Genomic DNA, 13,913 nt, shown 5'->3' on the forward strand with positions numbered 1-13,913 from the left:
CAACTTGAAGTTAAAAGAAAATATCAAAATAATAAAACAGTAGATATCAAAATATTAATAAATATTATTTTATTACATAAAACTACAAACTTCTGTAGGTTGCGGTTTTCAATTGATCTGTGATTGAACAGCGCCATCTGCTGGTCATGAACACAGTCACCATTCAGACACAGTGTGTGCTGTTCATGGAGAGAAGCAGCAGTGTGTCATGCGTCCTTCGCTTCAATACTCACACTTTTTAGTTGCTTTTCTTGAAAGTAATCTTCAGTGTGTGTCAGGAGAATCTTCTTCAACTACTACTTCATCAGATCAGATGATTGACCTACATTTGTCCACTGGAATTCTTCTTTTTGCCCCTCTTGACTTAAATCACTAGTCTTTTCTCAGATCCTGATTTGTGTGTGTGTGTGTGTGTAAAGTGGGTCAGATTTGTTTGTTTTATACTGTCTGTCTTGCACTCTGATAGGCTCCGGGGTGTAGTATTTTTGACACTTTTGGATTGGTTTTGACCTAAATTGAGCATAAGCAGGTGTATGTTTTAGTTTGGCTCACCCCATCAGAGAAAGACTGCTGAAAGTTGAAGTCTAAAATGTGTTTGTGTGTCTAGCAGAGCGTTTTGGTAAGAAGCTAGAGGAACTGAGGAGAGAGCGAGCGACGCTGAAGCCTGGTTTACCATCCAGACATCCCGAAGTCACTGGATTTCTGGAGCGTCTCAGAGCGGCCGTTCACAGGACAGACTGCAGGTCTGAACACATTCAACAACTCAACACAGCTGCGTTGTTTGAATTAAAAATACAGTAAAATCAGTAATAATGTGAAATATTATTACAATTTTAAATATATTTTTACCTGTGTGAATATATTGTAAAATGTCATTTATTTCTGTGATGCAGCGCTGAATTTCCAGCATCATTCCTCCAGTCTTCAGTGTCACATGATCCTTCAGAAATCATTCTGATATGAATCATTCTGATTCAGTGCTTAAGAAACATTTCTGATTTATTATCAGTGTTTTTTTTCTTTAATGAATACAAGGTTCAAAAGAACAGCATTTAATTGAAATGGAAATCTTTTGTCACGTTATAAATGTCTTTAGTGTCACTTTTGTTTAATTTAATACATCCTAGCTGAATAAAAGAATTAATCTCCTTTTAAAAAGAATTTTTAACACATCTTAACAAAATATTCCCTATATATTTATATTGATATGAATTGAATATATTCTTCACATCTGAATTCTGTGAATGCCTCATTTCTAAATCTGGCTTGATTTGCTCCAGCTCTACAGAACAGGTCACTGTGTTGTGTTGAGGGCTGGTTAGTTGATATTGGTTTCAGAAATAACCCGTTAAAACAGGAAAGCACGCAGGTGGAGGGCAGATCTGCTGGAATGTGTCTAAACAGCACTTCCTGTTGCGTATTGCTTCCATATGTTTATCATCATACAGTATGGACTGAGCTTTCAGCACAGGAAAGACACCAGATAAATATCACTTTGCGTGTCATGTTTTGCACTGGCTGATTATACATATATTTGTATTTTTTTTCAAACAGGCGAAATGGTGAGCCGAGTCCCGATCAGGGATCAAGCAGCTCTCAGAGCCGGTTTCCAACACGAGAGAAACTGTTAGAGGAAAAACACAGGATTCAGGTGAACAGAAATATATGATCATGTGACTAACAAGTGCATAACATATGCATGCTAAAAATATGCATGACTGTCAGCATGAAATCTAATTCCTTAATGACTCGTAACAGATCTGACTGATCTGTGGTCAAATCTGAAGCTGATGTTAGGTGAAGAGCTTAAGCATGTGTTGGTCTTCTTCAGAAGGAGATGTGTGATCTCCAGCGCAGGCTTCAGGAGCTGCAGGAGCGGAGCAGAGCTGTGGAGGAGCAGCTGGAGCCCGTCCTCGGTGGCTGGGATCCGGCTCAGCTGCGGCTGATGGCTCGAGCGCTGGAGGACATGATCAGCTCTGAAAACCGCGCTCAGATCAGTGCGTCTCCACCCGCAGAGATCATCAGGTGACTGCAAAATATGAGGCCTCATCTCTCATTTACACACATTCAAACCTGCTCAACACTAATGGTTAAGATATTAAGATGGTCAGCACTTTACTTCACAACATTCCAAAGAATAGTATTCTATTATTACTGCACTACGTTTCATATGCATTTAATTAAATGCATTAAATAGCATTTAATTCTCAATTGCATAGGGATTTTACAATTAACGGCGAGAATGATTAAAACATGTGACGATTCAAATCGGTTGAGATGCACATATCGCAATTCAATTAGAGGGAGGAGTTTATATGAATTAGTTTAGAAAAGTTTAGATGGGATTTTGTTCTTTTCATGTAGCCTCTATATAATGCATATTAAAGTTAATAAGTGCAGCACTGCATTGTTTACAGCGGAAACCAAGGAAGCACGTTAAGCGGTAGATTTAGTATTCATCAAAATTAATTAAAACAGCGAAACTTGCAATAATTAAACGAATGTATCTAATCCTATTTGATTAACTAATGCCTTTGCTGCTGATCTTTGATGATCCAGTTCAACCAAACTAACATGACTTTAGATTAACTTGTGTAAAATTGAGCTTCATTGTTTTTTTTTTTTTTATTGCTGAAGAGTGTTGAATCTTCCTCTCCTGTGTTCTTCTGCACACACGTGAATTTACTTTTCCTTCAGGCTGAGGTTTATTCATTACACTTTTTGGTGTGAAAGTGCTTTCATATATCAAGTTGTCCAAATCAAGTCCTCAGCAATGCATATTACTAATCAAAAATTAAGTTTTAATATATTTACGGTGAGAAATTTACTAAATATCTTCAGATTCCAGATTTTCAAATATTGTCTGATCCTAACAAACCATACATCAATGGAAATCTTATTTATTCAGTTTTCACATGATGTACAAATCTCAATTTCGAGAAATTGACCCTTATGACTGGTTTTGTGGTTCAGGGTCACACATTAAAATCTCTCCTGTTTTCGAGCTCTTTGCTGTAATGTTGAACAGAAACCAAAAGGTTGATCATTTAAAGATGTCAGATGACATGCCAGTCAGCTTTCACTAGCGTTGACATTTGAGACTGATGTTTAATCAGTTAAATCTTCTTCAGTTGATTTAGTTCTTGGAGGACCTCCAAGGTCATTTCTAGCGGCGATGAAACGTGTCTCTGAGCAGAGAAATATTGAACTCTAGATTGCATGACTCTGTTTGGTCTCTCACTGATTGATTTTGATGCATATGTAGATTTATTGGAGGTAGGGTGCTGATTGAGGTCATAACATTGAGCCGAGCTAAACAAACCCTGCTGAGAGATTGATTTATTTTCTCCTGCACTGAGGGCTGGTTTAAAGTGAGTTTTGAAGAGAAGCAGCCGATTCTCCATGCAATCCTCTCTCTTTTATCGTATTTTTACCCGGCCCTTCTGGAAATGAGACACTTTTCAGCACGGTTATGAATTTTTATTGCTTTCAGGCTCCACAGAGTTAAAGCTTTCAGATGCTGGTGTTGGGTTTCTGTGCCCAAACCTGTGTGTAATGCTTAAGAAGAATCGCTCTTGATGAGGAATATGAGGGTTCATATTTTAGAGTTGTGTTATTGACATCTAATCCACTTGTTAAAACTGTATATTACTAGCAGGAGACACTTTATGCATTTATTTTTAAATAATTTATATACCGTTACGGTTTCTGTTAACATTTTGAATTAGATTTTATTTTTATATTTTGTGTTTTCACTTAACTTTAAATGTTTTAGTAATTTTGTTGTATGCTTTTTGTAATATATATATATATCTATTTTTTTTAATTTTTTTTTATTGTTTTAGTTTTAGTTGCAGTTAAAAATAATAGCCTTGAATCACAGTGAATAATGCATCAATATTGTTTGCTTACCTGTATTTATTAATGTTGTCTGCCAAGTCAAGCATCATAATTAATATTTCTTGTATTTGCCATAATTTAGTGTTCAAATCTCATTTTCAGCCTCACTGATATTTATAATTTCCTTTTTATTTCCAGACTTCAAGAGCAAGAGCGAGCACTGAGATCATCCATCAAAGAGGCAACGGCTAAAGTAAGTCTATAAATGTGACTCTGTAACACAAAAGCAGTCTTGAGTCTCTGGGGTATATTTGTAGCAATAGCCAAAAATTCATTACATGAGTCAAAATTATAGATTTTCTTTTATGCCAAAAATCATTAGGATATTAAGTAAAGATCATGTCCCATTAAGATATTTTGTAAATTTCCTACCGTAAATATATCAAAACTTAACTTTTGATGAGTAATATGCATTGCTAAGAATTCATTTGGACAACTTTAAAGATGATTTTCTCAATATTTAGATTTTTTTTGCACCCTCGGATTCCAGATTTTCAAATAGTTGTATATCAGACAAATATTGTCTGATCCTAACAAACCATACATCAGTGGAAAGATTATTATTTTATAAGCTAATAAATCTAATTTAAAGTGTTTTGTTTTGGGGTTTTTTGTTTACTGTAAAACAAGAAAACGATGCTGAGCTGGAAGTGTATAATGGAATAACATACTATCATGCTACTTAATGCACTCAACTTTCCAGTCTTTATTTTCTATTTCCAGTTTGATGAATGAACCGTAAATTATCTTATTTCCTAAATTACATTATTTTTTGCTACTAATTTGCTAATACTGGCTATTTTTTTAAATTATTTAATAAAATTCAAATAAAATGTGAAATATCCATTCAACATAAGGTCACATGACAAAAACTTTGGATAGTTTCTATGTACTTTCAACTATGAATAAAGAAAAGGTTCAGAGCCAGATTTTTGTCCATGTGAGGTTGAGCTAGCAGGAAACAAATTTAGTCATATTTTCCTATGTTTTAATTCGAGTAGTCAATAATTCCAAGAAAACATCTTTAAAACAGAAAGAAAAGTCACTCGGATTAACATTTTTATAAAAATCTGACCAAAACAAGTGAATAAATCTTCTTCAGAGAATGACTAAAACAGCAGATCACTGCAATGTCTATATATATATATATATATATATATATATGTTTTTTTTTTTTTTTTTTTAGATTTTCTTTAAAAAGTTTGTGACACAAATGAATGACACACATTTAAGATTTTTATTACATTTATATATATATATATATATATATATATATATATATATATATATATATATATATATATACACAAAAAACTCTTAGTGGCTCAAATATATGTTGTAATTTAAAATGAGATTTTATTTTATGTACGAGATTATCTTAACAAAAACATTAATGTGACACTAATGTATATTGTATTTAATAATTTTATTATACATACATTTTTTATTTTATTTTAAAAGTTCTCTTCACATATAGTTTGTATGGTGAACAGTGTTAGTGTTTTTATTTTATTTTGTCAAATATATTCTTTAAGATGCGTTTTAAGATTTTTTTTGTGATTTATATATATATATATATATATATATATATATATATATATATATATATATATATATATATATATATATATATATATATATATATATATATATATATATATATATATATATATATATATATATATCATTTTTTTTATTTTTTCTATATTTTTTTGTTATTTTAGACCCTAAAACTTCCACATAACCTCTACATGCCCTTCGTCCTTTTAACATCTTTGGAGCCTAGTTTTTTTTGTTTACAAAAAAACAAAAATTGTACTCATGTGAATATTAACAGCTGTTGTGCATTAGAACTGACCATATATGACTCAATCTGAAGATGAGAGATGATGAGAGAAATGTAAGGACTTAATGATGGAGGAAATGAAAAATGCTTTGCAACTCGATTCATTGTTAGTTTTAGCTTTAACCTTGTTTAGTAAGTTGAGTGGCTGCTCTTTTCCTCAGGTGTCTAATCTCTGTTTCTCGTGGTTCAGGGGGTGATGAGTCCGAGACTGTGCTGTAGTGTGCACCGGAGGGTCAGCGAGACTGAAACCCAGCTGCTGGCGCTTCATGAGGCCAAGCTCGTTGCCCTCTCAGGTACCGCTCGCTCTTTCTGTGTTCGTCTGAACCTGTCACCTCCTGCGGCTGCTTCAGTAATATACTTATAATATATAAACTCTGAATTTTATTTAAAGTTCATTTCTTAATAAAACTTTAAGATGAAGCTTAACTTTAATTTAATGTAATTTTAAGGTTCTCTTAAAGTAGGGATGCATCGATACGATACTCGGGATCGGTATCGGCTCCGATACTGGCATTTTTTGCAGATCGGGTATCGGTCAGACGAGACTGTTCCAAATCCGATACTCTGTGTATACTATTCTGTGTTATTGTTGAGCTCCACGAAAGGCACAAAATCATTATAAATCACCAAAACGTTTTCGTGGACATATTTCAAGTGTTCTGAAGCTGTTACATAATTCAATGTCAGGTACAGATCAATACTGAAGCTATTGAAGTTCACATGAACTCTTCTCTCCGCTGCGGCTGTCTGTCATCCTCCATTACTACAGTCAATCATTGAGCGCACAGTAACTGAGGTTTAAAACCGTTCAAAGAAAAGGCTCAATAAACTAACGCACAAATATAATGCACTAGGTATCAATATAATATAAGATTATTAATAGCCTTTCTTGTTCTGTCCCATCGATCACATGTTGCTGCCTTTATTACTGTGGTATAGATTTAAAAGAAACTTATTTTATATTTCTATATAAATAAAAAAAATTCACTTTTATTTGTAAATAAAATTTCTCTAGATTTTATACAATTATTGTGCATGCATGATTTTTCTTGAATCTAGAGAATCTTTTGCTGCTGAAATATTCACTAACCTAGTTTATATTAGTATTTTTTATATGTATGTGTATATGTAGATTGTGATTAATGTTCAGGTCAAAACAGAGAAGTATAGAAATTCTACATTGATAAAAAAAAACAAAAAAACTTTATATCGGCAGATACTCCGAATTTTCGGGATCGGATTGGTTCTGAAAAAAATAGTATCGTTGCATCCCTATCTTAAAGTTTATGTGGCACAAATTAAAACAATTTTAGAATTATTTTAATTTTATTTTAAAGGTTCTCTTAGGAAAAAGGACAAAATAAGAGTTGTGAGATTTTATTATTTAATTTAAAGTTCTCTTAAAAAAGTTGTTGTTATCGGTTTTATTTTATTCGGTGGCAAGTTTATGTTACAATTCTTAGTAGTTTGTGTGTCAATTCTTAGACAAAAAGTTACAATTGTGACACATTTCAATGATCAATTTAATAAATACTTGCTGAATGATAAATATAAATTTTTCCCCCTAAATATCCTACTGACCCCAAAGTTTCTTATCTATTTAATTCTTAACTAGTCATGTCTATGAAGTCAAGCTTCGCTATTATTATAACATATACTAGAACAATCTCCAAACACTAGGCATTTTCTTGAGAAAACAAAAGCGGTTAGTGTTTATTTTGCATGCTATCTGTAGTATGTAGTATGCAAAATTGGAATTATGTCACAAATCATTGTATGCTGATAGTATTCTTGTTTCTGGTGGTGTTTTGACTAATAGTTTCGATGTTTTTCATCTGATATTCTGCTTTTGTTGGGTTTTGCGGCAGGAAATGACTTTAGCAGCGCGAAGGAACTGAAGGCAGAAATCAGGAGCGCATACGACGAGAGAGATCGTCTGGAGGGACTGGAGAGGAAGCTGAAGACTCTGAGCACAGGAAGTGGACGGGATCTGAGCCACATGAAGGAGCAACACAACCAGATCAAAGTGGAGCTGCAGGAGAGAGAAGCCCAGTACAGTGAGTAACACGGCCTTCATAAAGACTCGAGACCAGTTGATTTCTGCTGACACAGGGGGGAGACATTTCTTCATTGGATCCAGATGCGTCTCAGATCAAAATGTAGATGATTTCTTTTCTTTTCTAGGTGTTTCAGTGTTTATTTATATAGACAGGATATCTCTGTTCCTCATATTTGCTATCAGTGTCTCTCTGAATCCTATGTTTCCAGTCAAATTACAGTATAAATTGTCCCTTATTGTATGAGTATGATATGACAACAGCTCTATTATTATTGAATGTTCAATATATCAGCTCAGTGAATCTCACCAAGGAATTGTCATATTGCACTGCAAAATTAAAAGAAAAAATTATATTTGTAATATATGCACAATATTTAAATATATTATATAATAAAAGTTTCAGAGCAATTTATGTATTTTTTTCATTTGGACATTTTTATGACAATTAAATATGGTTTACAACATCTTATTACTGTAATACGTTAATTAAAATCCTACTTTCCACACACACACACACACACACACACACACACACACATTTAAAAGCAGAATTAATTAAATTCAGTGTACAAATATTATTATAATGTATGAGTACTTCAAAATGGATTTATTCATGTAGCTTTTTTTATTCAATAATGTCAATTATCCTGCAGGAGGCTTCATTTTATTTGTATTTTATTATATTTGTTGTCATTTTTCACATTAATGAAAATCATCCTATCCAGATACATTTTTTTTTTAAATGAGCAAATTAAATTCAGTGCATAAATACTGCCATTATGTCTGAATACTGCAGAATTTAATTTATTATCATTATTATTATTATAAATTTTTTTCTAGGAGTTCTGAGTTTATATCTCGCAATTTGAGATATTAATATTGAGTTTACTTATTGCAATTTAGTTTATTTTAAATGCATATTTAAAATTCAGAGAAGAAAAACCCCTCACATTTGTGATAAGAAAAACCTGAAAAAGGTCAGAATTGTACGAAAAAAGTATATTCTGTGTACTTTTTAAATAAAAATGTGTACATATTTATAAAAAGTATATATTTATATTTTTCATATTCCATCTTTTAGAAACATTGATTTAGCATACACTGATCATCTCTAGACATGGTACAGTGATGGTAAAACCATGGTTCTTCAATTAATACTGCGGTATTTTCCAAAAAATGTTCAAATCATCATCCGTCACCAAAAAACTATTGTACAAAATCAAAAACAAATATTTACTACAAGTTAGTGTTTCTTGCAAATTATGTTTTGGTCCCAGAAGTTTGAGCTTTTTCCGCTCCATTTAGTAATTGTTTTCTGAGTGTGAGATCATGACAACAGCTCTGTTTCTGCACAAGCCGGGGCAAAGACTCATGTTTAAAAATAACATTTAATATGCGTAAATATATTTCTAATTACGCAAGTGCCAACTCAACTGCAAACTGTAACCCTGGCATGACAAGTGACGCATGCAAACCCTTTTCCTTATGTCAAAAACAGTGATTTGATGGCAGTTATGTGAAAATACGTGTGTTATTACGCGTGTGGGAAGACAGGCTAATAAGAGCCTAGCAGGAGCAACCCGTTCATGTCAAAGATCTTTTGTGTTCTGTATCATATTCGCCCGCTTTGCATATTTAGCATCAACGCTCAGGCTATCATTAGCTCACAGTCTCTCTCATCCCGGCACAAAGACGTGTACCAGCCAAGCCCTTTGTTGAGCAAAATGTGTGTGTGTCAAATTAAGCAGACGAGTGTAATCCCTCTAACGGCTGGCCAGATTCCCGTTGGCTGTCAGCCGCCGTCTCCTCCTGTTGTTGAATAAATGACAGGCCACCTCCCGCAATCTCCCTCCTGCGGGTCCTCAGGGGACGCCAGAGCTGAGTCGAGAAGAATTTAATGTGCATCTAGTTATCGCCAACTAGTCAGATGATACCAGACCAGTGCATTTACAACATTAACATCCTTTTATTGTGTAAGCATTAAATGCCGAATGAATTTCACAAAACATGCATGTCTAGATTATATCGCACCTCAGAGACAAAAAGGAAAAAAAAGAAGAAATTATAATTTGCATGAAGAAAATGAAGCCTACTTTAAGATAATTAATATTAATTAATATAAGCCAAATATAAACAAATAATGTTTTTGTGTAGAAGTATTCATCCATTATGACAGTACTTGCACACTGAATTTAATTTATACAGATGTTAAAGAAAATTGTGTACAAGAAAAAGGCAGAGTTGCGAGAGAAATTATTTTTTACGAGAAAAAAGGCAGAATTGTGAGAGACATTCAGATTTACGAGGAAAAAGACAGAATTTCGAGAGAAAAAAGGCAGAATTGTGAGATACCATTCAGATTTACGAGGAAAAAGACAGAAATGCGAGAGAAACTCAGATTTACGAGAAAAAAGACAGAATTGCGAGAGAAACTCAGATTTACGAGAAAAAAGACAGAATTGCGAGAGAAACTCAGATTTACAAGAAAAAAGACAGAATTGCGAGAGAAACTCAATTTACGATAAAAAAGACAGAATTGCGAGAGAAACTCAGATTTACGAGAAAAAAAGACAGAATTGCGAGAGACACTCAGATTTACGAGAAAAAAAGACAGAATTGCGAGAGAAACTCAGATTTACGAGAAAAAAGACAGAATTGCGAGAGACACTCAGATTTACGAGAAAAAAGGCAGAATTGCGAGAGAAACTCAGATTTACGAGGAAAAAGACAAAATTGCGAGAGAAACTCAGATTTACGAGAAAAAAAGAGTGTTGAATGAAACTCAGATTTACAACAAAAAAGGCAAAGTTGCGAGAGACGCTCAAATTTACGAGAAAAGAGGCAGAATTGCGAGAGAAACTCAGATTTACGAGGAAAAAGACAAAATTGCGAGAGAAACTCAGATTTACGAGAAAAAAAAAAGAGTGGTGAATGAAACTCAGATTTACAACAAAAAAGGCAAAGTTGCGAGAGACGCTTAGATTTACGAGAAAAAAGAAAGAATTGCGAGAGAAACTCAGATTTACGAGAAAAAAAGGCAGAGTTGCAAGAGACAATCAGATTTACGAGAAAAAATGCAGAGTGGCGAGAGACATTCGGATTTACAATAAAAAAGGCAGAGTTGCGAGAGACGCTCAGATTTACGAGAAAAAAGGCAGAATTGCGAGAGACGCTCAGATTTACGAGAAAAAAGGCAGAATCGCGAGAGACACTCAGATTTACGAGAAAAAAGGCAGTCACGAGAAAAAAGGCAGAGTTGCGAGAGACACTCAAATTTACGAGAAAAAAGGCAAAATTGCTAGAGAAACTCAGATTAACGAGGAAAAAGACAGAATTGCGAGAGAAACTCAGATTTACAAGAAAAAAGACAGAATTGCGAGAGAAACTCAGATTTACGAGAAAAAAGACAGAATTGCGAGAGAAACTCAGATTTACGAGAAAAAAGGCAGAGTTGCGAGAGACGCTCAGATTTACGAGAAAAAAGGAAGAATCGCGAGAGACGCTCAGATTTCCGAGAAAAAAGGCAGTCACGAGAGACGCTCAGATTTAAGAGAAAAGGCAGAATCGCGAGAGACGCTCAGATTTATGAGAAAAAAGGAAGAATCGCGAGAGACGCTCAGATTAACGAGGAAAAAGACCGAATTGCGAGAGAAACTCAGATTTAGGAGAAAAAAGACCGAATTGCGAGAGAAACTCAGATTTACGAGAAAAAAGACAGAATTGCGAGAGAAACTCAGATTTACGAGAAAAAAGGCAGAGTTGCGAGAGACGCTCAGATTTACGAGAAAAAAGGCAGAATTGCTAGAGAAACTCAGATTAACGAGGAAAAAGACCGAATTGCGAGAGAAACTCAGATTTAGGAGAAAAAAGGAAGAATCGCGAGAGACGCTCAGATTTCCGAGAAAAAAGACAGAATTGCGAGAGAAACTCAGATTTACGAGAAAAAAAGACAGAATTGCGAGAGAAACTCAGATTTACGAGAAAAAAGACAGAATTGCGAGAGACACTCAGATTTACGAGGAAAAAGACAAAATTGCGAGAGAAACTCAGATTTACGAGAAAAAAGGCAGAATTGTGAGATACCATTCAGATTTACGAGGAAAAAGACAGAAATGCGAGAGAAACTCAGATTTACGAGAAAAAAGACAGAATTGCGAGAGAAACTCAGATTTACGAGAAAAAAGACAGAATTGCGAGAGAAACTCAATTTACGATAAAAAAGACAGAATTGCGAGAGAAACTCAGATTTACGAGAAAAAAAGACAGAATTGCGAGAGAAACTCAGATTTACGAGAAAAAAGACAGAATTGCGAGAGACACTCAGATTTACGAGAAAAAAGGCAGAATTGCGAGAGAAACTCAGATTTACGAGGAAAAAGACAAAATTGCGAGAGAAACTCAGATTTACGAGAAAAAAAGAGTGTTGAATGAAACTCAGATTTACAACAAAAAAGGCAAAGTTGCGAGAGACGCTCAAATTTACGAGAAAAGAGGCAGAATTGCGAGAGAAACTCAGATTTACGAGGAAAAAGACAAAATTGCGAGAGAAACTCAGATTTACGAGAAAAAAAAAAGAGTGGTGAATGAAACTCAGATTTACAACAAAAAAGGCAAAGTTGCGAGAGACGCTTAGATTTACGAGAAAAAAGAAAGAATTGCGAGAGAAACTCAGATTTACGAGAAAAAAAGGCAGAGTTGCAAGAGACAATCAGATTTACGAGAAAAAATGCAGAGTGGCGAGAGACATTCGGATTTACAATAAAAAAGGCAGAGTTGCGAGAGACGCTCAGATTTACGAGAAAAAAGGCAGAATTGCGAGAGACGCTCAGATTTACGAGAAAAAAGGCAGAATCGCGAGAGAAACTCAGATTTACGAGAAAAAAGACAGAATTGCGAGAGAAACTCAGATTTACGAGAAAAAAGGCAGTCACGAGAAAAAAGGCAGAGTTGCGAGAGACACTCAGATTTACGAGAAAAAAGGCAAAATTGCTAGAGAAACTCAGATTAACGAGGAAAAAGACCGAATTGCGAGAGAAACTCAGATTTACAAGAAAAAAGACAGAATTGCGAGAGAAACTCAGATTTACGAGAAAAAAGACAGAATTGCGAGAGAAACTCAGATTTACGAGAAAAAAGGCAGAGTTGCGAGAGACGCTCAGATTTATGAGAAAAAAGGAAGAATCGCGAGAGACGCTCAGATTTCCGAGAAAAAAGGAAGAATCGCGAGAGACGCTCAGATTTCCGAGAAAAAAGGCAGAATCGCGAGAGACGCTCAGATTTAAGAGAAAAGGCAGAATCGCGAGAGACGCTCAGATTAACGAGGAAAAAGACCGAATTGCGAGAGAAACTCAGATTTAGGAGAAAAAAGACCGAATTGCGAGAGAAACTCAGATTTACGAGAAAAAAGACAGAATTGCGAGAGAAACTCAGATTTACGAGAAAAAAGGCAGAGTTGCGAGAGACGCTCAGATTTACGAGAAAAAAGGCAGAATTGCTAGAGAAACTCAGATTAACGAGGAAAAAGACCGAATTGCGAGAGAAACTCAGATTTAGGAGAAAAAAGGAAGAATCGCGAGAGACGCTCAGATTTCCGAGAAAAAAGACAGAATTGCGAGAGAAACTCAGATTTACGAGAAAAAAGGCAGAGTTGTGAGAGACGCTCAGATTTCCGAGAAAAAAGGAAGAATCGCGAGAGACGCTCAGATTTTTCGAGAAAAAAGGCAGTCACGAGAGACGCTCAGATTTAAGAGAAAAGGCAGAATCGCGAGAGACGCTCAGATTTATGAGAAAAAGGGCAGAGTTTGTGTATTTCATTTCATTCTATAATCTACTTTTTCAACAAATATGTGTACTAATAATAAATGCTAATGTTTTTGACAGCGTTGATAACATTTCTGATGGATAATGTCATAATTTTTTTTGTGTTTCCCTTACGGAATGTGCTATCCTGTAAGCAAAAACCTGTCCATGGGTTTTTTTGATTACTGTCAGGGGATCAGTGTTGCCAGTTATTGCTATTAAAACAAAAACGAGTACAAATAGACAGAAATTATTTTTAATCTTTTGCAATTAAGATAAAGATATCGCTAACCCTAAACTGCAACATTC

At 34.6% G+C, this 13,913-nt stretch overlaps 1 protein-coding gene across 1 annotated transcript in view; it reads left to right on the top strand.

The window, feature by feature from the left end:
* The window catches only part of disc1 (DISC1 scaffold protein), a 42,523-nt gene that overhangs the window by 10,842 nt on the left and 17,768 nt on the right, over positions 1–13,913 (top strand). Inside the window, exons 5-10 of the mRNA XM_059565674.1 lie at positions 608–743; positions 1,555–1,651; positions 1,832–2,025; positions 4,039–4,093; positions 5,937–6,039; positions 7,615–7,803. Of these exons, the coding sequence (XP_059421657.1) occupies positions 608–743; positions 1,555–1,651; positions 1,832–2,025; positions 4,039–4,093; positions 5,937–6,039; positions 7,615–7,803 (774 nt within the window). The remainder of the gene's footprint in view (positions 1–607; positions 744–1,554; positions 1,652–1,831; positions 2,026–4,038; positions 4,094–5,936; positions 6,040–7,614; positions 7,804–13,913) is intronic.

Source organism: Carassius carassius, chromosome 14, assembly GCF_963082965.1.
Source record: "Carassius carassius chromosome 14, fCarCar2.1, whole genome shotgun sequence".
NCBI lineage: Eukaryota > Metazoa > Chordata > Actinopteri > Cypriniformes > Cyprinidae > Carassius > Carassius carassius.